This window comes from Megascapheus bottae, chromosome 38 (genome assembly GCF_031878675.1).
Source record: "Megascapheus bottae isolate mThoBot1 chromosome 38, mThoBot2.hap1, whole genome shotgun sequence".
Classification (NCBI taxonomy): Eukaryota; Metazoa; Chordata; class Mammalia; order Rodentia; family Geomyidae; genus Megascapheus; species Megascapheus bottae.
Window position 1 is genome coordinate 4,708,845 of NC_143546.1, and position 24,001 is coordinate 4,732,845.

Consider the following 24,001-nt stretch of genomic DNA (forward strand, 5'->3'; position numbering starts at 1 on the left):
CCGCCCGCCCGACCGCGGAAGATGGCCCCGCTGCGACTGCCGCAGCCGCGCCCACCCACCCGGCCCCGAACTACAAGCCCCACAATGCACCGCGGACGCCGGGCCTCTCAGCCCGCCGCCCCCCCCCCGGGGTGGGGGAGTGGGTGGGAGGGAGGGGGGGCGGTGCGGGCTCCCTGGAGCGGGGACTCCCCGCCACAGTGCTCCGCTCCCAGCCACGGCGTGCACTCTTACTCCTCCTCTCCATCACCCTCCACCCCCCCTCTCCCCACCCCATAAGATCTTGCAGGAGGGGAAACTGAGTCCCGGGAGATCGCAAGGCCAGACAAGGCGCAGCCCTCGTCCTCGTCACCTAGTTCATGCATCCCTCACACCACACCTCTAGGAGGAAGCTGGAGCCAGGACACAGGCGGCTAGGACTCGAGTGAGTGTGTCACAGCAGTCTAACACCCCCCCTCCCCCCCTCCCCCGCTCCTTGGGGTTGCCCTCTTGGAGTCTCCGGGGTGGGGGGGGTTCTGATCACCATCTCTCGGCTCCCTAGTGGCTTCTAGATACAGCACTGGGGAGGTCAAAGAGTCCCGGGGCACTTTAGGGGGAGGGGGTGTTAAAAGCCCAAGGCTTCTAGACCCTCAACTGAGCCTGACTGTTACCCACAGAATGTCACGACGCTTCCCCTATTTACAGGTCCCCAGTTCCTCTGTATCCCCCTGGCTATGTGTCTCAGCCTCTGTCCTGGGCTCCTCAGGAATACCTTTGTCTACATCTGTGTCCACCTATCAGACTTCCCGCCTACACTGCAATTCTTCCGGCCTGGGTTCTTTTGAGGCGCTGGTTTCTCTCTTAGCACTTAGATAGGGACAGGTTCATAGAGCTTATGTGAGAAGGGATAACTGTAGACAAGAGGCAAGGAGGGAAAATGGGATGCTATATATTAAATGATACTTTCTCAGCCTAAGGGTAGAACTGATTGAGGAGCAGTCTGCAGGAATGCCAGATAGAGAGAGAGAGAGGGAAGGGGCCAGGCCTAGTGGTAGAGTGCTTGTCTAGCATGCACAAAGCCCGGGGTTCCATTCCTTGCTACTACATACATTAAAAAAAAAAAAAAAAAGTCAGAGCTGGTGCTGTGGCTCAAGTGGTAGAGTGCTAGCCTTGAGGAAAGCCCAAGGATAGCACTTAGGCCCTGAGTTCAAGCTCCAAAACTGGCAGAGAGAGAGAGGTGGGGGGGAGAGGGAGAGTCACCTGCTCAAACGCAGAAACAGGAAGCAGAGAGCATCTTGACCTCGATCTTAGACCAAGGGCTGGGAGGAGAACTGACAGACATCTGGACAGCATGCCCCATGGCTGCTGCTCCTCCTCCTCCTCCTCTATTTAGATACATAGTCGTCTAGAGGAGTGAGGGTTGAGAAAAAGTATGGTTAAGGGTATGACTAGACCTTTATTGCAAAGTGTGACCCAAGGTCATTGGTGAATTGTGAAAGTCACAGATTTGTTTTTGGTCATTTGAGCTTGTTAAACCAAGGAGGCTCTCTGCTGTCTGAGTGACAACCCTCCCCCCCCACACACCCTTCAGCCCTTCTTTATTACCAGTCTGGGATTTGAACTCAGGGGTTAGTTCTCACAACTTCCATGTTGCTGTCATGACCCACTGACCCACTAACCCCTCCTGATTCTCAGGAAAACTTCACCTCTGACCTTATTTGAGGGTGGTATCAGAAGGATGCCTCTACTATAAAACCCCTGAACAGAACTGTTTACATTGTAAATCCCAAACCGAACTGTTTGGACAATGAATCCCCAGCAGGACAGGACAAATATATACATATCTATTTATCTATATAGATTTTTTTTTTTTTTGCCAGTCCTGGGGCTTAAATTCAGGTCCTGATCACTGTCCTTGGGCTTTCTCAAGGCTAAATAAAGCTCTACCACTTAAGGCTCCGTGCCACTTCTGGCTTTTTTCTATGTATGTGGTACTGAGGAATTGAACCCTGGTTTTCCTGCATGCTAAGCAAGCACTCTACCACTAGGCTAAACTCCCAGCCCCAAGACAAAGATATTCTAAGGAAGCTTCTTATCTTAGACTATTAAAAAAAACTTCCCCCGCCTCCCCCACACACTTGTGGCACTTTGTCTTCCTGTTCCTGCTTGATGTTACCTAGAGTCCCTCCTCAGCCATAATTAAAGCCTGTTTCCCATCTGCTGAGGTCTTTCCCTTCTTTCTTTTCATCTATCTGCTTTATCTTTCATAATACACATGACTCAGTTTCCTCCAGGCCTGCTTTTCTGTTCAAAGCTAGCATGCCACTTGAGCCATACCTATACTATTTCAGTTTTTTACTAGTTAACTGGAGATAAGAGTCTTTTGAACTTGCCTGCCTGGGCTGGCTTTGAACTATGGTAAGTGGGAATCACCTGGGCTTTAGGTCCTCCTCCTCCTCCTTCTCCACCTCTTCCCCCATTTATTTATTTATTTATTTGCAACTGCAAAAGAGATGGTTTATTATACGCATGTCACATTTGTCCCAGACCATGAGCAGAACGAGTCCAGAACGTCCCAGGCGTGAGGCACAGGCTGGTCAGACAGGCTTGGTCATGAGGAAGGAGATGGTCTTGGTGATGGAACTTCTAGATCCACTGAGAAATGGTGCCTGCAGTCCAACAGCTCACATCGGCGTCCCCGGCCTGTGGCATTCCTCATTTCCACTCCTGTGGCCTCGACGGGAACACAGGCTGGTTTACTTGAATGTGTGTCTCATCTTCTTTTGCGCTTCAGCCTGGACATTCGCTTCTTCTCCACTTGGCTCTCCTGGCACAGTGGTTTCTAGGAAGATAGTGCTAAGGCTGAGAGCTTGATTTATTACTATTTTTTTTTTAACTAGGTTTGATCTCACGTTGGTAAAGCATGGTGCTTTCCCACTTGAACCACTCCTGTAGGCTCTCCTTTCAAGTTGTCTGTTTTCTTTTTTTAATCTAGATTCTAATTATAAGCAAAGGTGAAATTTATCCTTTTGAGTCTGGATTTTTTTTTTAACTTGAGGATGGCCCAATTTGGTTTTTTTCGCCAGGGCCTTGAACTCAGGGCCTGAGCACTGTCCTTGGACTTTCTCAAGGCTAGCCCCTCTACCACTTGAGCCACAGCACCACTTCCAGCTTTTTTCTATGTATGTGGTACTGAGGAATTGAACCTGGGTCTTTGTGCATGCTAGGCAAGCACTCTACCACTAGGCCAAACTCCCGGCCTCCCAATTTGCTCTTTAGGGACGATTGAAACTCTGATGTCACAATTTATTTATTTACCCATTGATGGGTACTTGGAGTGATGCCATGGCTTGGCTGGGGTGCTGCCATGAACATACCTGTCCATGCCTGTTGTTTGTTTGCGTACACACACACACACACACGCATGCGCACACACGCACAAACACTACTTGCTCATAGTGATGACACTAATTTCCATTCCCATTAACAGTGTGTGAATGCTCTCTCACCTCAGTCTGAGTGGTAAGTGCTCTTCTTGAATTAGGTCCTCAGGCCTCCTCTTTCCTTCCCTTCTTCCCTCCCCTCCCTTCCCCTCACCTTCCTTCCTTCTTTCCTTTTCCTTTTTTTTTTTGCCAGTCCTGGGCTTGAGCTCAGGGCTTGAGCACTGTCCTTGGACTTTCTCAAGGCTAGAGCTCTACCACCTGAGCCACAGCACCACTTCTGGTTTTTTTCTTTGTATGTGGTACCGAGGAATCGAACCCGGGTCTTTGTGCATGGTAGGCAAGCACTCTACCACTAGGCCAAACTCCCAGCCCCTTCCTATATTTTTTTCAAATTAGAAAATAGGGTGTTGGCCTGAGAGTTTGGCCTAGTGGTAGAGTGCTTGCCTAACATGCACAAAGCCCTGGGATTGATTCCTTGGTACCACATACACCAAAAAAAACCTGAAAGTGGCATTGTGGCTCAAGTAGTAGAAGACTATCCTTGAAAAAGCTCAAGGTCCTTCTTTCAAGCAAGCTGGGTGTGGTGGCTCACGCCTGTAATCCTAGCTACTCAGGAAGCTGAGATACAGGATTGGGGTTTAAAGCCAGCCCAGGCAATAAAGACCAGAAAACTCTTTATCTCCAATTAACTACTAGAAAACAGGAAGTAGGGCTTGGCTCAAAGGTAGGGTGGTAGCCTTGAGCCGAAAAGCTCAGGGACAACACCCAGGCCAAGGGATAGGGCAGTAGCCTTGAACTGAAGAGCTCAGGAAAGTGCTCAGGCACAGAGTTCAAGCCCCATGACCAACAAAAAAAAAAAAAAAAGAAAAGAAAAAGAAAAGAAAGAAAGAAAGAAGATAAGGTGGAAAGCATAAGCATTTCATGAAACTTGCGTATATGTGTGTAAAACATATTTATGTATATCATAATCTCCAGCTCAGTATTCTTAAGTTAATTCTTCTGCTGGGTAGTGGCGGCTCACACCTGCAATCCTAGCAATTCAGGAGGCCGAGATCTGAGGATCTCTGAAGCCATATCAGGCAGGAAAGTCTGTGAGACTCTCTTTATCTTCAAAAAGCCAAAGTGGAGCTGTGGCTCAAGTGGTAGAGTGCCAGCCTTGTATGGAAAAAACTAAGGGGTAGGGCCCAGGTCTGTCTACACGCACATAAAGGTAATTCTTCACCACCACCACCAGGGGGCGCAGCGTCTCCCTGTTGCTTCTTGCTGGGCATGGAGCCTTTTACCCTCTTGCCCAAGGAAAATTAAGTGGAAAAGGTAAAGTTAAGGAGTCCAGGACAGCTATTCACCCTGAGTCAGCTCTTTGCTGTTCCTGGGGTCAATGGATGGTTTTGTTTTTGTTTTTAATTGTGCTGGGGCTTGAACTCAGGGCTAGGCTTCCATCTCTTAGCTTTTTTCCGCTCAAGGCTGTCACTCTGCTACAGGATTTACACTTCAACGTCTGGCTTTTTTTTTTTTTTTTGCTGCTTCACTGGAGACAAGAATCCCATGACATCATGGGATTTACATTTACATCATGGGCCAGTTTTGAACGGTGACCCTCAGATCTTAGCCTCCTGAACAGCTAGCATGACAAATGAGAGCTAGGGCATAAGAGATCTTTAGATTCCCTGATGGGTGGGCTGAAGAGAGCAGGTCCATTTGTGGGAACAGCAAGCAGATGCACACAGAATTACAACCAGGCTTGGCTAAGAGCCAATACCAGAGTCAGACATGATCAGCATGTTGTGACAAGGTCTGTTACCTCCAGAAGATTGGCCCCAGGAGCCAAGAAGATGGCCTGACCTTACACAGCCCTGCAGGGGCCCTTTCTGGAATCCATGATTAAGTGAATGAGGCTGAACCCTCACTCAGGGCAGAAAGCCAGAACTTAAAACCACTTAGCAGATTACTTGCAAAGAACACTTGTGAAGAATCTGAAGCTTTTGAAGAATTAGCTGCTGAAATTGAAAAATAAAAACTTTTATTTTTTAAGTTTTGGTCCTGGGTTTGAACTTAGGGCCTGGGCTCAAGGTTAGTGCTCTACCACTTGAACCACAGCACCACACTTCCAGCTTTGAGTAGTTTATTGGATGTAAGAGTCTCATGGACTTTCCTGCTCAGGCTGGCTTTGAACTGTGATCCTCAGAGTTCAGCCTCTTGAATAGCTAGGATTACGGGTGCCACCATTGGAGGTACCCAGCTAAAATGTTTATTTATTTGCCAGTCCTAGGGCTTGAACTCAGGGCCTAGGCACTGTCCTTGAGCTTTCTCAAGGTTAACATTCTACCACTTGAGCCACACCTCCACTTCCGGCTTTTTCTGTGTCTATGGTTCCAAGGAATTGAATCCAGGGCTTTGTGCATTCTAGGCAAGCACTCTACCAGTAGGCTACACTTCCAGTCCCCAAACACTCAATTTCTAAACTGAAACTTCCTTTCTATAGCCATATTTCACAACAAGGAGAAGCAATTGAATTCTGGTTTGGAGATGTTGAATTACTAGCTATCACTGTCTCTGTGGCCCCAGGGAAAATTGCTTTTGATCCTTTCTGTCCTGAAATTTTTGCAACACCCATGCACAATCTGAATCCTGTGTAATCTTAGCTACTCAGGAAGCTGAGATCTGAGGATTGTGGTTTGAACCCACCCTGAGCAGGAAAATCTGTGAGATTCTTGTGTCCAATTAACTCCTAAAAGAGCTGGAAGTAGAGTTGTGACTTAAGTGGTAGAGTACTAACAAAACAAAAAAGCTCAGGGGCAACATCTAAGCCCTGAGTTCAAGCCCCAGGACTGGCATACACACACACACACACAGGTCAGAGTTCCCCACTTGAGAAAAAATCTCCAGCTTTAGCCTCCTGTGTGTTGGCATTACAGATGTGTTCCCTTAAACTTGGCCTTAAAAATTCCTGGAGGGCCAGGCGGGGTTGCTCACGCCTCTAATCCTACCTACTCTGGAGGCTGAGAGCTGAGGATCAAGGTTCAAAGCCAGCACAAAAAAACCTGAGATTCTTTTCTCCAATTAACCTCTAGGAAACAGGAAGTGGGGCTTGGCTCAAGGGTAGGGTGGTAGCCTTGAGCTGAAGAGCTCAGGGACAACGCCCAGGCCAGTGTTCAAGCCCCCATGACCCATTAAAAAAATTCCTGGAATTTGGAGGCATGGCTCAATTGGCAGAGCATTGGTCAGTGAGTTTGAGTTCTGGTCTTGAACGTAAAAAATTAAAAAAGGAACAAGAAAAAAACATCTTGAGTGTTTTTTTTTTTTTTTTGCGCCAGTCCCTGTGGCTTGAATTCAGCACTTTTGCTCAAAAATAGTGCTCTGCCACTTGAGCTACAGCATCACTTCCAGCTTTTTTTTTTTCTTAGTCTATGGTACTGAGGAATGCTAGACAAACACTTCTTTATTTTATAAAGTCAGATAAGCAGCAGAGTTTAGATTGAGTCAAACTTTGCAGTAATTTGACTCTGTTCTGGTGTTGGTTTCCAGTTGAGTTCAGTCCAAAACAATCGCTTCCTATCATTTTCACTTTACATTGCCCTCAAACTTAAGTCATGACCTGGAAACTACACAAATGTCCGAAACAGTTGTTTCCATCAGAGAATCAGTAACTTCCAGGAAAGACTTAGTTTTCCTGTATTTGCGGCTAAGATGTAAATCCTGCCGTGTGGATTGTTGGAAGGGATGGAGTGCTGCCTTTTTCTTTCCCTTTGTGAGTTATGCGGGGCCTTCAGCAACCAACTTTGCTTTCACAGAAGTTAAAAAACAAACAGCAGGGAGCCTGTCATCCTAGCTACTCTGGAGGCTGAGATCTGAGGTCCTAGCTAACCCAGGAGGCTGAACTCAGGCATAACACCCAGGCCCAGGCCTAGGGGCAGGGTGGTAACATGGATCTGAAGAGCTCTGGGACAGCGCTCAGTCCCCACAAAAACAAAATAAACAACAAATCAGCTGGGAGCATGACCTAGTGGTAGAGTGCTCATCTGGGATGTATGAAGCCCTGGATTCTATTCCTTAGTACCACAGACAGAGAAAAGGCCCCAAGTGGTACTGTGGCCCAAGTGGTAGTGAAGAGCTGTAGCTAAAAACGAAGAGCCGAAGCTGAGAAGCTATAGCCAGTCCAAATCCATCTTGTGAGAACCACCTCCATCTTGCAGACAGCTGGGAGATGATTTCCTCTAAACCCTTCTCGGAAGGATTACAAAGTGCTGTAAGCTATTGGACAAAGCGCCCTAAGCTATTGGCTGGGAGACAGTGGAGACACCTGGAATTTGTCCTGGAGTCAGCAGCTGGTGCTTCACAACTGTTTACAGTTAATGAAGCAGATAAGGGGTTAAGGAGTCCATCCATGGAAGGGTTCATTAACTATAATACTGTGAAAAATGGAAATCCCCCAGACTTGTTTGTTCTGTACTAAAAAAAAACTGTGCTGATTCTGTGCTCGGGGCCTCCAAGCATCTGATTTCATGGTGGGTCAGGGGACCTCAGCGAGAGCGAAGGGTTGTCCTCATCCCCAAAGAAATGAACTCATTTCCCCTGGCAGCTAAGTGGTAGGCGTGGTAAGGTGGGGCCGGCAGAACTACAACTCCCAGCATTCCTAGAGAGCACGGGGCGAAAAGTCTCGCGAGACTTCCCGATAACTAGATAGGCTTTATTTCCCCCCCCTTCCCGGGTCTTGTGGATCCGTGTGGAAGGTTTTTCTTCTTCCTCCCCCCTCAGCGTGGCTTCCGCTCGCACCATGGCTCGCTTCTGGATGACACTACGACCTTTCTGGAACCCGGGGGCCTCCGAACCTCTTTAATGTCGGATTCGGGGCCGCGGGCAGCCGGGACACAGCGCAGGATCAGGTGAGGAGGGGGGGGGCGGCGGGCTGGGGCTCGGCCTGGGCTGGGGCTGCGGTGGGGACGGAGCCGGGGTGTGGGGGGGGTGGGGACCCCCGGTCCCCCCGGACCCCCGGGCCGTGTTCCCCGCACGAATCCCGGCCCCTGGGCGGCCCCAGGGGCGCTGCCGGGTCCGGGCGCTGCCTGCCGGGTCCCGGCTCCCGGCTGACCCTCCTGGTTGGTGGTTCTTAACTAGAACCTCTCCGCATGGACCCCGGGGAAGCTGTGTGGGCTGGCCACAGCTGGATCCTGTTCCTCCTTCACATCTGTCTGGCAGCATCGCGGTGACTTCATTTCACAGGGGTGACCACCGCCGTCCACTGCGCGTGCGCGCGCGTGCGCGTGGGGCCTGTTGTCTCCCAGGTGTGAGGCACACCTGTATTATTCCCCATCCCCTGCCCTGCGTGCCCTGTGTGTCACCCACCGTCCATCTCTCGTCTTTCTGCTCGTTAACACATACATTCCGGGGAGCCTGTCGGCAGCAGGGCATTGGAGGCACCCTTCGTTATTCACCCTAAGAGCAACGCCGTTGATGTCTTCTTAGGTGGCAGGGGTCAGCTCTGAATTCTCTCTAAAAAGCTGCAAGACAACCTGGTAAACTGTTTTTCTCTTTTTTTCCCCCCAGTCCTGGGGTTTCCACTCGGGATCTGAGCCCTGTCCTTGGACTTTCTCAAGGCGAGAGCTCTACCACTTGAGCCACAGCACCGCTTCCAGCTTTTTTTCTATGTATGTGGTACCGAAGAATCGAACCCAGATCTTCCTGCATGCATTCTAGGCAAGCACTCTACCACTAGGCCAAACTCCCGGCCTTTTTTAATTTTTTTCTTTTTCTTTTTATGGTTCATGGGGCTTGAACTTGACCTGGGCGCTGTCCCTGAGCTCTTCAGCTCAAGGCTATCACCCAACCCTGGAGCCAAGTCCCATTTCCCATTTTCTAGAGGTTATTTGGAGATAAAGAGCCTCAGGTCTTTTTGTGACTGGGCTGGCTTTGAACCTTGATCTTCAGATCTCAGCCTCCTGAGTAGCTAGGATGACAGGCGAGAGCCACCACACCCTTTAAGTCTTTAAAGTAACAGTTTAAAGCTAGTCAGAAATCACTTTATCTGAACTATTATCCTAACAGTTACTTTCTGCCACCATCCCAGGGAATGATTTAGACATAATAGGTTGTCATTTAAATATTATCTCATGGTCAGGCATAGCAGTACACAATTGTAATCTCAGCTACACTGGAGACTTGGAGAGAAGGATCAAAGTGAGCCAGGGCAAAAGTGAGAGATGGATCAAAGTGAGCCAGGGCAAAAAGTGAGAGACAATACCTGAAAAATAAAGCAAAACGGGGTTGAGGCATGGCTCAAATCTTAGTGCCCTGAGTTCAAACCTCAGTATGGGAAAGAAAAAAAAGTCCTCTTAAGTATCTAACCCTGGTTTAAAAAACCCCAAGCCTAACTTAAATGGGGAATAGTCCTTCAGGATGTATGGTAAACATGTTACTTTGTATCAGATGATGTAAATATTTTTTGGGGGGGGGTGCCAATACTGGGGCATAAAACTCAGGGCCTCATTCTCATTTGGCTTTTTCTACTCTGTGTTGGTACTCCATCCCTTGTGCCACAGCTCTACTTTTAGCTTAAGAAAAAAAAAAAAATAGAAGAATATTTTGGATTTTGCTGGGAGTTTGACCTGGTGTTAATTTGCTTGCCTAGCATGCACGAAGACCCGGGTTCGATTCCTCAGTACCGCGTACACAGAAAAAAGTCAGAAGTGGTGCTGTAGCTCAAGTGGTAGAGCTGTAGCCTTGAGAAAACCCAAGGACAGTGCTCAGGCCCTGAGCCCAAGCCCAGGACTGGCAAAAAGGAAAAAATATTTTTGGATTTGTCTGTTATGGCTGGCTTGGGACCACAATCCTCAGATCTCAGCCTCCTGAGTAGCTAGGAGTACAAGTGTGAGCTATCAGTGCCTTGCAGTACTATTGTTTTAAGTGATTAGGATAGTTGTCAGGGTAAGTTAGGTGAACTGGTAAAAATTTATGTCTAACCTGCAGTCTCATCCTCTTGCATGCTTGTCTTTCACTGTACTTCAAATGTCATCAATGCCTGTACCATCCCAGTTTGACCCTAGGCTAGTAATGAGTGCTTTGTTGTTTGGGGATCTGGAATATGGCCCTGGCTTATACTGTGTATCATTGAGCAAGTGACTCATGTGGGCCTCAGTTTCCTGAGCTGGAGAATGGGAGGAATTTTGGCTTAATGAAGATGAGAGTTCGAAATGCCTAATCATTTCTATTGTCTTGTTTCTTTGTTTAATTGAGACAGAATTCAGAATAATGAAGCCTTTGATTGGTTTGGACACACCGTTGTTGGGAGGCTGTGATTATATAGTGTTAGCCACTTGGGGGCTGGTTCAGGACACATGTTTTGCCATGACAGGATTAGCAAGCCTAGCAAAAATGAAGCTTGTTCCTTGGTCGTTGAAGCAGGGCTCTGAAATCACAGTAGACCATACCGGTTTTGACAGGAATGGTAGGGTGAGCTGCCAGTTATGTGCATGGCAGTTTTGTCCACTACAGAAACTGGTGATAGGCTTTGTTCTCTTAAAGGTGAAGTGATTTGCCTAAGTTCGTACAGGAAAGGGTTAGGCAAAGCTTAACCAGCTTCTAAGGCCAGATCTTCTCTCCTGCCCCACCACAAACAACAGCAGAAGCAGAAATCTTTAAAACATGACCCTATATTTTTGATCCAGTTCTGTGGCTTGAGCTCAGGGGCTGAGCACTGTCCCTGGACTTTCAAGCCTAGAGCTCTACCACTTGAGCCTCAGCACCACTTTTGGCTTTTTACTATGTATGTAGAATGGAGGAATCGAACCCGGGTCTTCATGCATGCTAGGCAAGCACTCTACCACTAGGCCAAACTCTGAGCCCCTGGAGTACGATTTTGTGTGTGTGTGTGGTTCATGGGGCTTGAACTGGGCCTGTGCTGTCCCTCCCTATAGCCCTACCCTTGAGACACAGCCCCACTTCCCATTTTCTAGAGGTTAATTGGAGATAAGTCTCAGGTCCTTTTTGTGCGCAGGCTGGCTTTGAACCTTTATCCTCAGAGCTCAGTCTCCAGAGTAGCTACGATTACAGGTGTGAACCTCCACGCCCTGTGGGTTTGGGTTTTGATTGCTCAAGAAACTCCAAATCTAAACTTTCTTGGGCTCTGAACATGCATTAGGGTTGTTGGACGGACGAGCCACAGCCGGGTGCTGTGGCTTAACACACACACACACACACACACACACACACACACACACACACACACACAGCAGTGGAGAGAAGGAAACATGTCTTGTCTGTGTTTCAGAGCTTTCTTCCTGCCAAGGAGGTTAATGCTTCTAGAATGTTCCGCCGCTAACCCACCTTGACAGGTGTCTCTGTTCTTAGCTCTTGAGCCTAGTAGGCCTCTAGGAAAGATGACCCTGCCCATTGGGATGTGCCGCCGGGCATTCAGCTATGACGATGCCCTGGAGGAGCCGGTGCCCACGACCCCCCCTCCATCGGACATGGGCAACATTCCCTGGAAGCCAGTGATCCCAGAGCGCAAGTACCAGCGCCTTGCCAAGGTACTGAACCCCGCTGGTGGCTCCTCCTCCTCCCCGTCTGCTCTGTGCCACCAGAACCCTAGCGCCTCAGGAGGCTGAGATAGGAGGATCCTGGTTCAAAGTCAACCCAGACAGGCAAGGAGATGAGACTCCCTTTTTCTCCTGAACCACCAAGAAGCTAGGACGAGAGCTGTGGCTCTCATGGTGGAGTGTTAGCCTTGAGTGACAAAGCGAAGGGACAGCGCCTAGGTCTTGTTCAAGTTCAAGTCCTGGCGCCCCCACACAATTGAAACAAAGGTGGTTGTCTTGTCCTGCCTGGCTCCCTCTGTGAGAAGTCCAAGCTCTTGAACATTCCAAAGTTGTGCAGTAAATGAAACCACCTCTCCAGAGCCTCTCCCGTACCGTGGTCCCTAGCAGATCTATTATTTTATGGCCGTCCAGTTCCAGTAGCCTCTTGGTACAGGCTGATAATGGGACCCTGGTGTCTCAGAAATTTTTTTGGGGGGGGGTCAGTCTAGAACTTAGGGCCTGGGCATTATCTCTGAGCTTCTTTTGCTCAAGGCTAGCACTCTACCACTTGAGCCACACGGCCACTTCCAGCTTTTTCTGTGTATGTGGTACTGAGGAATGGACCCCAGGGCTTCATGTATGCCAGGCAAGCACTCTTCCACTAAGCCACGCTTCCAAGCCCCAGATTCCAGAGTTATACATGGAACCAGTAAGATAACTTGCGATGAAACTAAGAAGATACGATGAAATTCACCTGTGTTGTATCTGCGTGTCTGTGTCTCTTTGTGTCCACCTGTGCATGGTGTTTGCGGGTACACCTTGCCCCGCTTTTTTTTGGGGGGTGGGTATTAGGACTTGCACTCGGGCCTACCTTCCTTTTCACTCCAGCCTGGTACTCCGAGTCTTTGGAATCCCGAGTCTTTGTGCATGCTAGGCGAGCACTCTACCACTAGCCCTGGCCCTCAAGGCTGGCACCCTTACCCCTTGACCACAGCTCCCACTTGCAGCTTTGTTGATGGTTCATAGGAGTTAAGAGTCTCACGGACTTTCCTGCCTGGCTGGCTTCGAGGCACTGTCCTCAGATCTCAGCCTCATGGGCAGTAAAAGCGTCAGCCATGCTGCTACACACATCACTAATTCAGCCCTATCTCAGCACAGCCTTACCCTGCTGGGTTGGCATAGCCTTGTGCTGGCCACGCCCTCCAGCAGATGTGCAAAGCTCTGCGAAGCTGCAGACCCACGAGGCAGGGCTGGGATAAAGCAAAAGCAGCCTGGGTTCCTGCTACAGGCATTTGAGTTTAGGAGGCCTAGCTCACGTGTGGGACAGGTGGCGTAGGTGTCCACGTGGTCACTCTGACCAGATGATTGAGTGACTAATAGCGTAGAGTTAAGATCCGAGATTCCTGTGCCCCCTGCTCAAGCCCTTCCTTTTCTCTCTTGACCAGGCGGAGGAGGGAGAGGCCTGTGTGTCCCCCACTTCCGAGGCCACCGAGGGGACCCACAAGGTTCCGGTGGTGAAGGCTAAAGCCACCCATGTCATCATGAGTTCTCTGATCACAAGTAAGAATGGCGGCGCAGGTCTAGAGCTGGAGTGTCCGAAGTTTAGGTCTGTGGTCAGCAACCCTCCCTCCGTGGCTCAGACTTTTCTATCCCTGGATAGTTGTTCTGTGGTGGCCTCTGCTTTGGGAAGAGAAAGGACTTTAGAAAATGTCAAGTTGTGCCTTAAGCTGGTTTCTTTTCAAGATGGAATTCCAGTATGCCCCGGACTGTTCAAGAAAGAAATCGGAAAGGGTGTGGGTGTATTTTGAGATGATTTCTACATTGTACCCCGTTCAAACTCAAGCTAGCCAACTGAGAGCAGATCGGGAGTGTGAGCTCTGCCAATCGGAGCAGAGGGGCGGGGCCTGCCATGTGAGCAGGCAGGGCACCCTTTGGGCTGGTGCCAAACCCTTCTGGGCAGAAACAAACTGTGCCTTGTTGAGACAGTTCTTGATTTCTGTGTCTGCCATTGTGTCTCGGGTGGTTCCTGAAGAGCACGTTTTTAACAGTATTTTGGCTGCTGAATCTCTGGAGTGTTAAATCTCCATTTCAGTGGGTGGTTTTGCCTTGCATTGGATTTCATTGTGGGTTCAGGATTATACACCTGAGCCATTGGTTTCTGACTTGAACTCAGGGCTTGAACCATGACTTTTGTGTGTGTGTGTGGGTCATGAGGCTGGGTCATGAGGTCATGGGACTTGGGTTGTCCCTGAGCTTTTCAGCTCAAGGCTACCACCCTACCCTTGAGCCTGGCCCCACTTCCTGTTTTCTAGAGGTTAATTAGAGATAAGAGTCTTAAGATCCTTTTGTTCCCAGTCTGGCTTTGACCTTGATCCTCAGATCTCAGCCTCCTGAGTAGCTAGGATTACAGGTGTTTGCTCGTTTTTGTTTATATCTTTAATGGGAGAAAAGAGCCTCATGGACTCTACTGCATGGGCTGGCATCCTGAGCAGCTAGAATTATAGGCCTGAGCTACCAGCACCCAGCCCTTGGCTCTGCTTTTTTTTTTTTTTTTTTTTTTGGCCAGTCCTAGGGTTTGAACTTCGGGCCTGAGCCCTGGTCTTTCTGTAAGGCTAGAGCTCTAGCACTTGAGCCACAGCACCATTTCTGGCATTTTCTCTGTATGAGGTACCAAGGACTAGACAAGCACTCTACCACTAGGTTAACTACCTGGCCCGGCTCTGCTTTTTTAAAAGTGGACTTTGAGTTACTAATCTTTCAATTTTAAGCTACAGCTGCATTTAAATTCCTGGTAGTAGTGTAGAGGAGGAGTTCATTAAAACCCTTCTTGCTTAGACATGGTGGTGCATGTGTTTGTGATATATTTTCTTTGTTTCTATAGGCAAGGTTGTACAGATTAAGCAAAAAAGTCAGGTGTCATTCACTCTATAGTATAAATGACTGAAGAAATCAATTCAGACTGAGTGGGTATCCAGGATCCTGGTCCAAGCCTGGTATCTGTGCTGTGAATATAGTTGGCCCCTGTAGCCTGAATGGCCTTGGTTTGTGTCTGAGTGATGGAGTGGTGAGTCTCTTTTTCTCCGTGTGGGTCATGGGGCTTGAACTTGGCCTGGGTGTTGTTGTCCCTGAGCTCTTCAGCTCAAGGCTATCGCCCTACTCCTTGAGCCACAGCGCCACTTCCAGTTTTCTCATCGTTCATGAGAGCTAAAGAGTCACGTACTTCAGTGCCCGGGCTGGCTTTAAACCTCGATCCCCAAATCTCAGTTTCCTGAGTAGCCAGGATTAGCAGCCACCCGTACTAGCTTGTGCTTTTGTTGCTGTGGTTGGTCCTGAGGCTTGAACTCAGGTCTGGGCCTTGTCCCTGAGCTCTTTGCTCAAGGCTAGGTAAGAATCTCATGAACTTTTCCCTTCCCTGGGCTGGCTTTGAACCGCGATCCTCAGCTCTTGGTGTGAGCAGCTGGAATGGCAGGCATGAGTTTCACTGCTAACCATGGAGATAGCACAGTGTCTAAGCAAGGAGACGGCTGGGGGCCTCTGCCATCCCTGTGGCACGAGCTGCTCTCTGGCGGGTGAGCAGGAGCCTGGGTGAGATTGTCACTTCCTGAGGGCGGGTCTGGGGCCAGTGCTCCTGGAGTTGGTGCCATCTGGGTTGCTGAGGGGGTGGAAGGGGCACGACTGTCATGTCCTCTCCCAGAACAGACCCAGGAGAACATCCACCGTTTCGAGCAACAGGCCGGGCTGAGAGATGCTGGCTACACACCCCACAAGGGACTCACCACAGAGGAAACCAAGTACCTGCGAGTGGCAGAGGCGCTCCACGTAAGGGACCTAACCAACATCTCCAAACCAAAGCCCTCCCTCCCCCTCCTTTTCCTGCCCTCCCTGCCCCTCCCCTCCTCCCCCCTAGTCCTGGAGCTTGAACTCAGGGCCTGGGCATTGTCCCTGAGCTTCTTTTGCTAGCACTCTACCTCTTAAGCCAGACATGGTGCAACCTTTTGAGGAAGCTCAAGGGAAACTTGGACAGTCCCCAGGCCCTGAGTTCAAGTCCTGGAACTGACAAAGAAAAAAAAAATGTTCTATGGCCCCCAATGTTTCCATCTTGGATATTTCCAGCATTGGGAAGGCCGAATGCTGTTCGTATTTAGTCTTGTTTTGACAACGTTTTTGTCCACCTGAACAGAAACTGAAGCTACAGAGTGGGGAGCTCGCAAGAGAAGAGAAGCAGCCCGCCTCACCCCAGTCCACCCCAGGCAACACGCCTCCATCTTCCCCTAAGCACAAACCCAGGTGAGCCGCCTGGAAGCCGCTGCACTGGTTCAGGAAAGCTCGGGTTCCTGTGGGAAATGCCACCCCTAAAAGGGCCATGGGCTCTTTTGGTGTGAGATGCCCCCGAGGCCCAGAAAGGGGATGTATTGGGGTGTCTCATCCTCTCTTCCAGAGGCTGGCTTACCTCTGCGTCCTCCCTAGCCTTGCCCAGCCCAAATCCTAGCGCCATGGATCCGGGAAGTGGGGATAAGGACAGACACATGTCAGACAAGTGGAGTCTCTTTGGACCAAGAGCCGTGCAGAAATCCGATTGTGGAGGGTTCACCATCCAGGCCTACCGGGGGGCCCAGAAACCCAGCCCCATGGAGCTGATCCGAGCGCAGGCCGCGAGATCGGCCGGAGACCCAGCCACCTTCACCCCACCCAAGACGGACGCCCCCACGGCAGAAGGGAACAAGCCACCGCCGCCACGGACCCACAGCCTCAGACCCCGCGACTTCAACGTGCTCACCCCCACGGGCTTTTAGGCCAGGGATTCTCTCCTCTTGGTGGACGGGAGCGGGATTTTCCTACCCCACCTGCTCAGCTGAGTCTGGAGCTGGACACGGGCAGTCATTTCTGTTCTGTTCTGTTCTTTTTTTGAGCAAAGAGTAGTGCCACGTTGTCCTAGGCTAGAAAAGTGACTCAGTACCGAGGCAAGTTAGCTGTCAGCAGAGGAGATGTTTGAGGATCTCATGGTGTGGGGTGTTTGGTTTTGTATCACTGACAATAGATTTGGCCCTGGCTCACTAGGTAAATGATGTTTAGGAATCCCTGAACCCGCTTCTCGATTCTTTCCCTGTAATCAACACAACCAGCAGTGTGTCCATGAGTGCCTGATGTGTTAGGGGCGGGGGGTCTTGTTTGAAACTGGGACAGTCAACAGGCAGACCTTGGCGGGGTCCCCCTTCTTTCTAGGCTGGAGCTAGAGGCACCTTTTCTTTTCTTAATCCACCCCAGTGAATCATGACAAAACTACAGCCTGCTCTTCCTGCTTCTGTGTCACTTTAAAGTGGAATCAGTCGGATGCCATTTGGTGGATAACTGAGGGAGAAACTAGAGTGCTAGTTCTATGTTGATGTTGATAAATGGATGCTGGTTCTGTGTGTGGGGGGGGTATGCTAGACATTAACCAGGGTATTGTGTACTTTGAGTAGATGTGCAATTAGTATGACCTCATTTTGATTTTTTTTTTCCTAAGCTAGGGGCATAAAACTTTTTAGAAAATGTGGAGAGGCAATTCTTTTTTCGTTTTCCCACCAAAACGAGCCCCATACTTTGTGGGAAAACACATCCTCTATTTCTCCTTGCTGTGGTCATCACCGGCTCAGATTCTTGCTGTGTTTTGGGTGGTATTTTGTTTACAGAAGAGTTCCCCTCATAGAGAAGCCCGGGGTCTAAAATTGTCAGAAAAATTAATTTATTTGTGTCTTTGTTATATCACTTGTAACACAATAAAAATCCTTACTTTCTCAACTTCCCACATGGAGTTTTTTGTTGCTATACTCAGGAGGCTGAGTTTTTAAGGATGGAGGTTTGAGGCCAGCAGGGCAGGTTATCTTCAAGTAACCCACCCACCAAAAAAGCTGCAAGTGGAAATGTGGCTCAAAGGTGGAGCACCAGTCGTAAGCAGAAATGCTATAAGAAGTCAGGCCCCAGTGGTTCACGCCTGTAGTCCTAACGACTCAGGAGGCTGAGATGTAAAGATCTGGGTTTGAAGCCAGCCTCTTAGTCTCCAGTGCGCCACCAGAAAATTGGAAGTGGCATACAGAAACGGAATGGCCTGCGGCTCAAAGTGGCAGAGCACTAGCTAGCCTTGAGCAAAAGAGTTCATGCCCCATGACTGACAAAACGAAAACCCCATGCTCAGAGTACCTGAGAACCCCGAGTTCAAGCCCCAGTACTGGCACACAAGGAAAAAAAGCCATCTGCCTACCAGTCATAATACACTAAGCATGAAAAAAACAAAAAAACTAGGTGTTCTAAGAACTAGCTTCTTTATTGTATCTTTCTCGACAAATGCTTTTTATATCACACTTTCCATCCATCCCATCTGGTTTACATGAGATCTCCAGAAACTGGGCACAGAGTCACACTGGAGCCACAGGAAAGGTCTGAGGGACAGGGCGGAAGGGGGTTGGGGGAGGTCCTTGCAGAATGTGCGTCCTTAGGAATGTGACCACCTTGGTGTCCTTTGCCTGGCACACAGCCTCCTCTTGCATTTTTGGATGGAAAGGTCCAAATGTAGAGTGCGTATAGTGTTGCCTATTTCGAAAAGAGCGTAGATAAATAATTTATTGAAAAATAGATACACTTTGGCTATGTCATACACCTTTTGAGAATAGGCTAAAGGATGATTATCAAAAACACACATATATGGCGTGGAATGCCACCGGGCATTCAGCTATGACGATGCCCTGGAGGAGCCGGTGCCCACGACCCCCCCTCCATCGGACATGGGCAACATTCCCTGGAAGCCAGTGATCCCAGAGCGCAAGTACCAGCGCCTTGCCAAGGTACTGAACCCCGCTGGTGGCTCCTCCTCCTCCCCGTCTGCTCTGTGCCACCAGAACCCTAGCGCCTCAGGAGGCTGAGATAGGAGGATCCTGGTTCAAAGTCAACCCAGACAGGCAAGGGGATGATACTCCCTTTTTCTCCTGAACCACCAAGAAGCTAGGACGAGAGCCGTGGCTCTCATGGTGGAGTGTTAGCCTTGAGTGACAAAGCGAAGGGACAGCGCCTAGGTCTTGTTCAAGTTCAAGTCCTGGCGCCCCCACACAATTGAAACAAAGGTGGTTGTCTTGTCCTGCCTGGCTCCCTCTGTGAAAAGTCCAAGCTCTTGAACATTCCAAAGTTGTGCAGTAAATGAAACCACCTCTCCAGAGCCTCTCCCTGTACCGTGGTCCCTAGCAGATCTATTATTTTATGGCCGTCCAGTTCCAGTAGCCTCTTGGTACAGGCTGATAATGGGACCCTGGTGTCTCAGAAATTTTTTTTTGGGGGGGTCAGTCTAGAAGTTAGGGCCTGGGCATTATCTCTGAGCTTCTATTGCTCAAGGCTAGCACTCTACCACTTGAGCCACACGGCCACTTCCAGCTTTTTCTGTGTATGTGGTACTGAGGAATGGACCCCAGGGCTTCATGTATGCCAGGCCAGCACTCTTCCTCTAAGCCACGCTTCCAAGCCCCAGATTCCAGAGTTATACATGGAACCAGTAAGATAACTTGCGATGAAACTAAGAAGATACGATGAAATTCACCTGTGTTGTATCTGCGTGTCTGTGTCTCTTTGTGTCCCCCTGTACATGGTGTTTCCGGGTACACCTTGCCCTGCTTTTTTTGGGGGGGGTGGGTATTAGGACTTGCACTCGGGCCTACCTTCCTTTTCACTCCAGCCTGGTACTCCGAGTCTTTGGAATCCCGAGTCTTTGTGCATGCTAGGCGAGCACTCTACCACTAGCCCTGGCCCTCAAGGCTGGCACCCTTACCCCTTGACCACAGCTCCCACTTGCAGCTTTGTTGATGGTTCATAGGAGTTAAGAGTCTCACGGACTTTCCTGCCTGGCTGGCTTCGAGACACTGTCCTCAGATCTCAGCCTCATGAGCAGTAAAAGCATCAGCCATGCTGCTACACACATCAATAATTCAGCCCTAGCTCAGCACAGCCTTACCCTGCTGGGTGGGCATAGCCTTGTGCTGGCCACGCCCTCCAGCACATGTGCAAAGCTCTGCGAAGCTGCAGACCCACGTGGCAGGGCTGGGATAAAGCAAAAGCAGCCTGGGTTCCTGCTACAGGCATTTGAGTTTAGGAGGCCTAGCTCACGTGTGGGACAGGTGGCGTAGGTGTCCATGTGGTCACTCTGACCAGATGATTGAGTGACTAATAGGGTAGAGTTAAGTTTAGATCCGAGACTCCTGTGCCCCCTGCTCAAGCCCTTCCTTTTCTCTCTTGACCAGGCGGAGGAGGGAGAGGCCTGTGTGTCCCCCACTTCCGAGGCCACCGAGGGGGCCCACAAGGTTCCGGTGGTGAAGGCTAAAGCCACCCATGTCATCATGAGTTCTCTGATCACAAGTAAGAATGGCGGCGCAGGTCTAGAGCTGGAGTGTCCGAAGTTTAGGTCTGTGGTCAGCAACCCTCCCTCCGTGGCTCAGACTTTTCTATCCCTGGATAGTTGTTCTGTGGTGGCCTCTGCTTTGGGAAGAGAAAGGACTTTAGAAAATGTCAAGTTGTGCCTTAAGCTGGTTTCTTTTCAAGATGGAATTCCAGTATGCCCCGGACTGTTCAAGAAAGAAATCGGAAAGGGTGTGGGTGTATTTTGAGATGATTTCTACATTTTACCCCGTTCAAACTCAAGCTAGCCAACTGAGAGCAGATCGGGAGTGTGAGCTCTGCCAATCGGAGCAGAGGGGCGGGGCCTGCCATGTGAGCAGGCAGGGCACCCTTTGGGCTGGTGCCAAACCCTTCTGGGCAGAAACAAACTGTGCCTTGTTGAGACAGTTCTTGATTTCTGTGTCTGCCATTGTGTCTCGGGTGGTTCCTGAAGAGCACGTTTTTAACAGTATTTTGGCTGCTGAATCTCTGGAGTGTTAAATCTCCATTTCAGTGGGTGGTTTTGCCTTGCATTGGATTTCATTGTGGGTTCAGGATTATACACCTGAGCCATTGGTTTCTGACTTGAACTCAGGGCTTGAACCATGACTTTTTGTGTGTGTGTGTGGGTCATGAGGCTGGGTCATGAGGTCATGGGACTTGGGTTGTCCCTGAGCTTTTCAGCTCAAGGCTACCACCCTACCCTTGAGCCTGGCCCCACTTCCTGTTTTCTAGAGGTTAATTGGAGATAAGCTTCTTAAGATCCTTTTGTTCCCAGTCTGGCTTTGACCTTGATCCTCAGATCTCAGCCTCCTGAGTAACTAGGATTACAGGCGTTTGCTCGTTTTTGTTTATGTCTTTAATGGGAGAAAAGAGCCTCATGGACTCTACTGCATGGGCTGGCATCCTGAGCAGCTAGAATTATAGGCCTGAGCTACCAGCACCCAGCCCTTGGCTCTGCTTTTTTTTTTTTTTTTTTGGCCAGTTCTAGAGTTTGAACTTGGGGCCTGAGCCCTGGCCTTTCTATAAGGCTAGAGCTCTAGCACTTGAGCCACAGCACCATTTCTGGCATTTTCTCTGTATGAGGTACCAAGGACTAGACAAGCACTCTACCACTAGGCTAACTACCTGGCCCGGCTCTGCTTTTTTAAAAGTGGACTTTGAGTTACTAATCTTTCAATTTTAAGCCACAGCTGCATTTAAATTCCTGGTAGTAGTGTAGAGGAGGAGTTCATTAAAACCCTTCTTGCTTAGACATGGTGGTGCATGTGTTTGTGATATATTTTCTTTGTTTCTATAGGCAAGGTTGTACAGATTAAGCAAAAAAGTCAGGTGTCATTCACTCTATAGTATAGTGCCATCTGGGCTGCTGAGGGGACAGGGGGGTAGAAGGGGCACGACTGTCGTGTCCTCTCCCAGAACAGACCCAGGAGAACATCCACCGTTTCGAGCAACAGGCAGGGCTGAGAGATGCTGGCTACACACCCCACAAGGGACTCACCACAGAGGAAACCAAGTACCTGCGAGTGGCAGAGGCGCTCCATGTAAGGGACCTAACCAACATCTCCAAACCAAAGCCCTCCCTTCCCTTCCTTTTCCTGCCCTCCCTGTCCCTCCCCTCCTCCCCCCTAGTCCTGGAGCTTGAACTCAGGGCCTGGGCATTGTCCCTGAGCTTCTTTTGCTAGCACTCTACCTCTTAAGCCAGACATGGTGCAACCTTTTGAGAAAGCTCAAGGGAAACTTGGACAGTCCCCAGGCCCTGAGTTCAAGTCCTGGAACTGACAAAGAAAAAAAAAATGTTCTATGGCCCCCAATGTTTCCATCTTGGATATTTCCAGCATTGGGAAGGCCGAATGCTGTTTCGTATTTAGTCTTGTTTTGACAACGTTTTTGTCCACCTGAACAGAAACTGAAGCTACAGAGTGGGGAGCTCGCAAGAGAAGAGAAGCAGCCCGCCTCACCCCAGTCCACCCCAGGCAACACGCCTCCATCTTCCCCTAAGCACAAACCCAGGTGAGCCGCCTGGAAGCCGCTGCACTGGTTCAGGAAAGCTCGGGCTCCTGTGGGAAATGCCACCCCTAAAAGGGCCATGGGCTCTTTTGGTGTGAGATGCCCCCGAGGCCCAGAAAGGGGATGTATTGGGGTGTCTCGTCCTCTCTTCCAGAGGCTGGCTTACCTCTGCGTCCTCCCTAGCCTTGCCCAGCCCAAATCCTAGCGCCATGGATCCGGGAAGTGGGGATAAGGACAGACACATGTCAGACAAGTGGAGTCTCTTTGGACCAAGAGCCGTGCAGAAATCCGATTGTGGAGGGTTCACCATCCAGGCCTACCGGGGGGCCCAGAAACCCAGCCCCATGGAGCTGATCCGAGCGCAGGCCGAGAGATCGGCCGGAGACCCAGCCACCTTCACCCCACCCAAGACGGACGCCCCCAGGGCAGAAGGGAACAAGCCACCGCCGCCACGGACCCACAGCCTCAGACCCCGCGACTTCAACGTGCTCACCCCCACGGGCTTTTAGGCCAGGGATTCTCTCCTCTTGGTGGACGGGAGCGGGATTTTCCTACCCCACCTGCTCAGCTGAGTCTGGAGCTGGACACGGGCAGTCATTTCTGTTCTGTTCTGTTCTTTTTTTCATGAGCAAAGAGTAGTGCCACGTTGTCCTAGGCTAGAAAAGTGACTCAGTACCGAGGCAAGTTAGCTGTCAGCAGAGGAGATGTTTGAGGATCTCATGGTGTGGGGTGTTTGGTTTTTGTATCACTGACAATAGATTTGGCCCTGTCTCACTAGGTAAATGATGTTTAGGAATTCCTGAACCCGCTTCTTGATTCTTTCCCTGTAATCCACACAACCAGCAGTGTGTCCATGAGTGCCTGATGTGTTAGGGGCGGGGGGTCTTGTTTGAAACTGAGACAGTCAGCAGGCAGACCTTGGCGGGGTCCCCCTTCTTTCTAGGCTGGAGCTAGAGGCACCTTTTCTTTTCTTAATCCACCCCAGTGAATCATGACAAAACTACAGCCTGCTCTTCCTGCTTCTGTGTCACTTTAAAGTGGAATCAGTCGGATGCCATTTGGTGGATAACTGAGGGAGAAACTAGAGTGCTAGTTCTATGTTGATGTTGATAAATGGATGCTGGTTCTGTGTGTGGGGGGGGTATGCTAGACATTAACCAGGGTATTGTGTACTTTGAGTAGATGTGCAATTAGTATGACCTCATTTTGATTTTTTTTTTCCTAAGCTAGGGGCATAAAACTTTTTAGAAAATGTGGAGAGGCAATTCTTTTTTCGTTTTCCCACCAAAACGAGCCCCATACTTTGTGGGAAAACACATCCTCTATTTCTCCTTGCTGTGGTCATCACCGGCTCAGATTCTTGCTGTGTTTTGGGTGGTATTTTGTTTACAGAAGAGTTCCCCTCATAGAGAAGCCCGGGGTCTAAAATTGTCAGAAAAATTAATTTATTTGTGTCTTTGTTATATCACTTGTAACACAATAAAAATCCTTACTTTCTCAACTTCCCACATGGAGTTTTTTGTTGCTATACTCAGGAGGCTGAGTTTTTAAGGATGGAGGTTTGAGGCCAGCAGGGCAGGTTATCTTCAAGTAACCCACCCACCAAAAAAGCTGCAAGTGGAAATGTGGCTCAAAGGTGGAGCACCAGTCGTAAGCAGAAATGCTATAAGA

At 49.6% G+C, this 24,001-nt stretch overlaps 2 protein-coding genes across 7 annotated transcripts; both read left to right on the forward strand.

The window, feature by feature from the left end:
* The first annotated feature begins 348 nt into the window (after positions 1-348).
* On the forward strand, positions 349-17,621 carry LOC150041891 (putative monooxygenase p33MONOX). 5 transcript variants are annotated; one of them, XM_090325497.1, is made up of 7 exons: positions 349-421; positions 8,175-8,302; positions 11,760-11,938; positions 13,372-13,486; positions 15,621-15,745; positions 16,107-16,213; positions 16,365-17,621. In XM_090325497.1, the coding sequence occupies exons 3-7, from the start codon at positions 11,789-11,791 to the stop codon at positions 16,717-16,719; spliced, it is 852 nt and encodes a 283-aa protein (XP_090181623.1). In that variant the 5' UTR covers positions 349-421; positions 8,175-8,302; positions 11,760-11,788; the 3' UTR covers positions 16,720-17,621. The 5 variants fall into 5 exon arrangements, with proteins under 5 accessions (XP_090181623.1, XP_090181621.1, XP_090181622.1 ...); XM_090325495.1 differs by lacking the exon at positions 349-421 and adding an exon at positions 8,880-8,929 and having other exon boundaries at positions 8,121-8,302; XM_090325496.1 differs by lacking the exon at positions 349-421 and having other exon boundaries at positions 8,121-8,302; positions 11,744-11,938.
* A 1,018-nt stretch (positions 17,622-18,639) lies between these two features.
* On the forward strand, positions 18,640-23,745 carry LOC150041892 (putative monooxygenase p33MONOX). 2 transcript variants are annotated; one of them, XM_090325452.1, is made up of 5 exons: positions 18,640-18,747; positions 20,188-20,302; positions 21,740-21,864; positions 22,227-22,333; positions 22,485-23,745. In XM_090325452.1, the coding sequence occupies exons 1-5, from the start codon at positions 18,688-18,690 to the stop codon at positions 22,837-22,839; spliced, it is 762 nt and encodes a 253-aa protein (XP_090181578.1). In that variant the 5' UTR covers positions 18,640-18,687; the 3' UTR covers positions 22,840-23,745. The 2 variants fall into 2 exon arrangements, with proteins under 2 accessions (XP_090181578.1, XP_090181579.1); XM_090325453.1 differs by lacking the exons at positions 18,640-18,747; positions 20,188-20,302; positions 21,740-21,864 and having other exon boundaries at positions 22,262-22,333; positions 22,514-23,745.
* Positions 23,746-24,001: the final 256 nt, after the last annotated feature.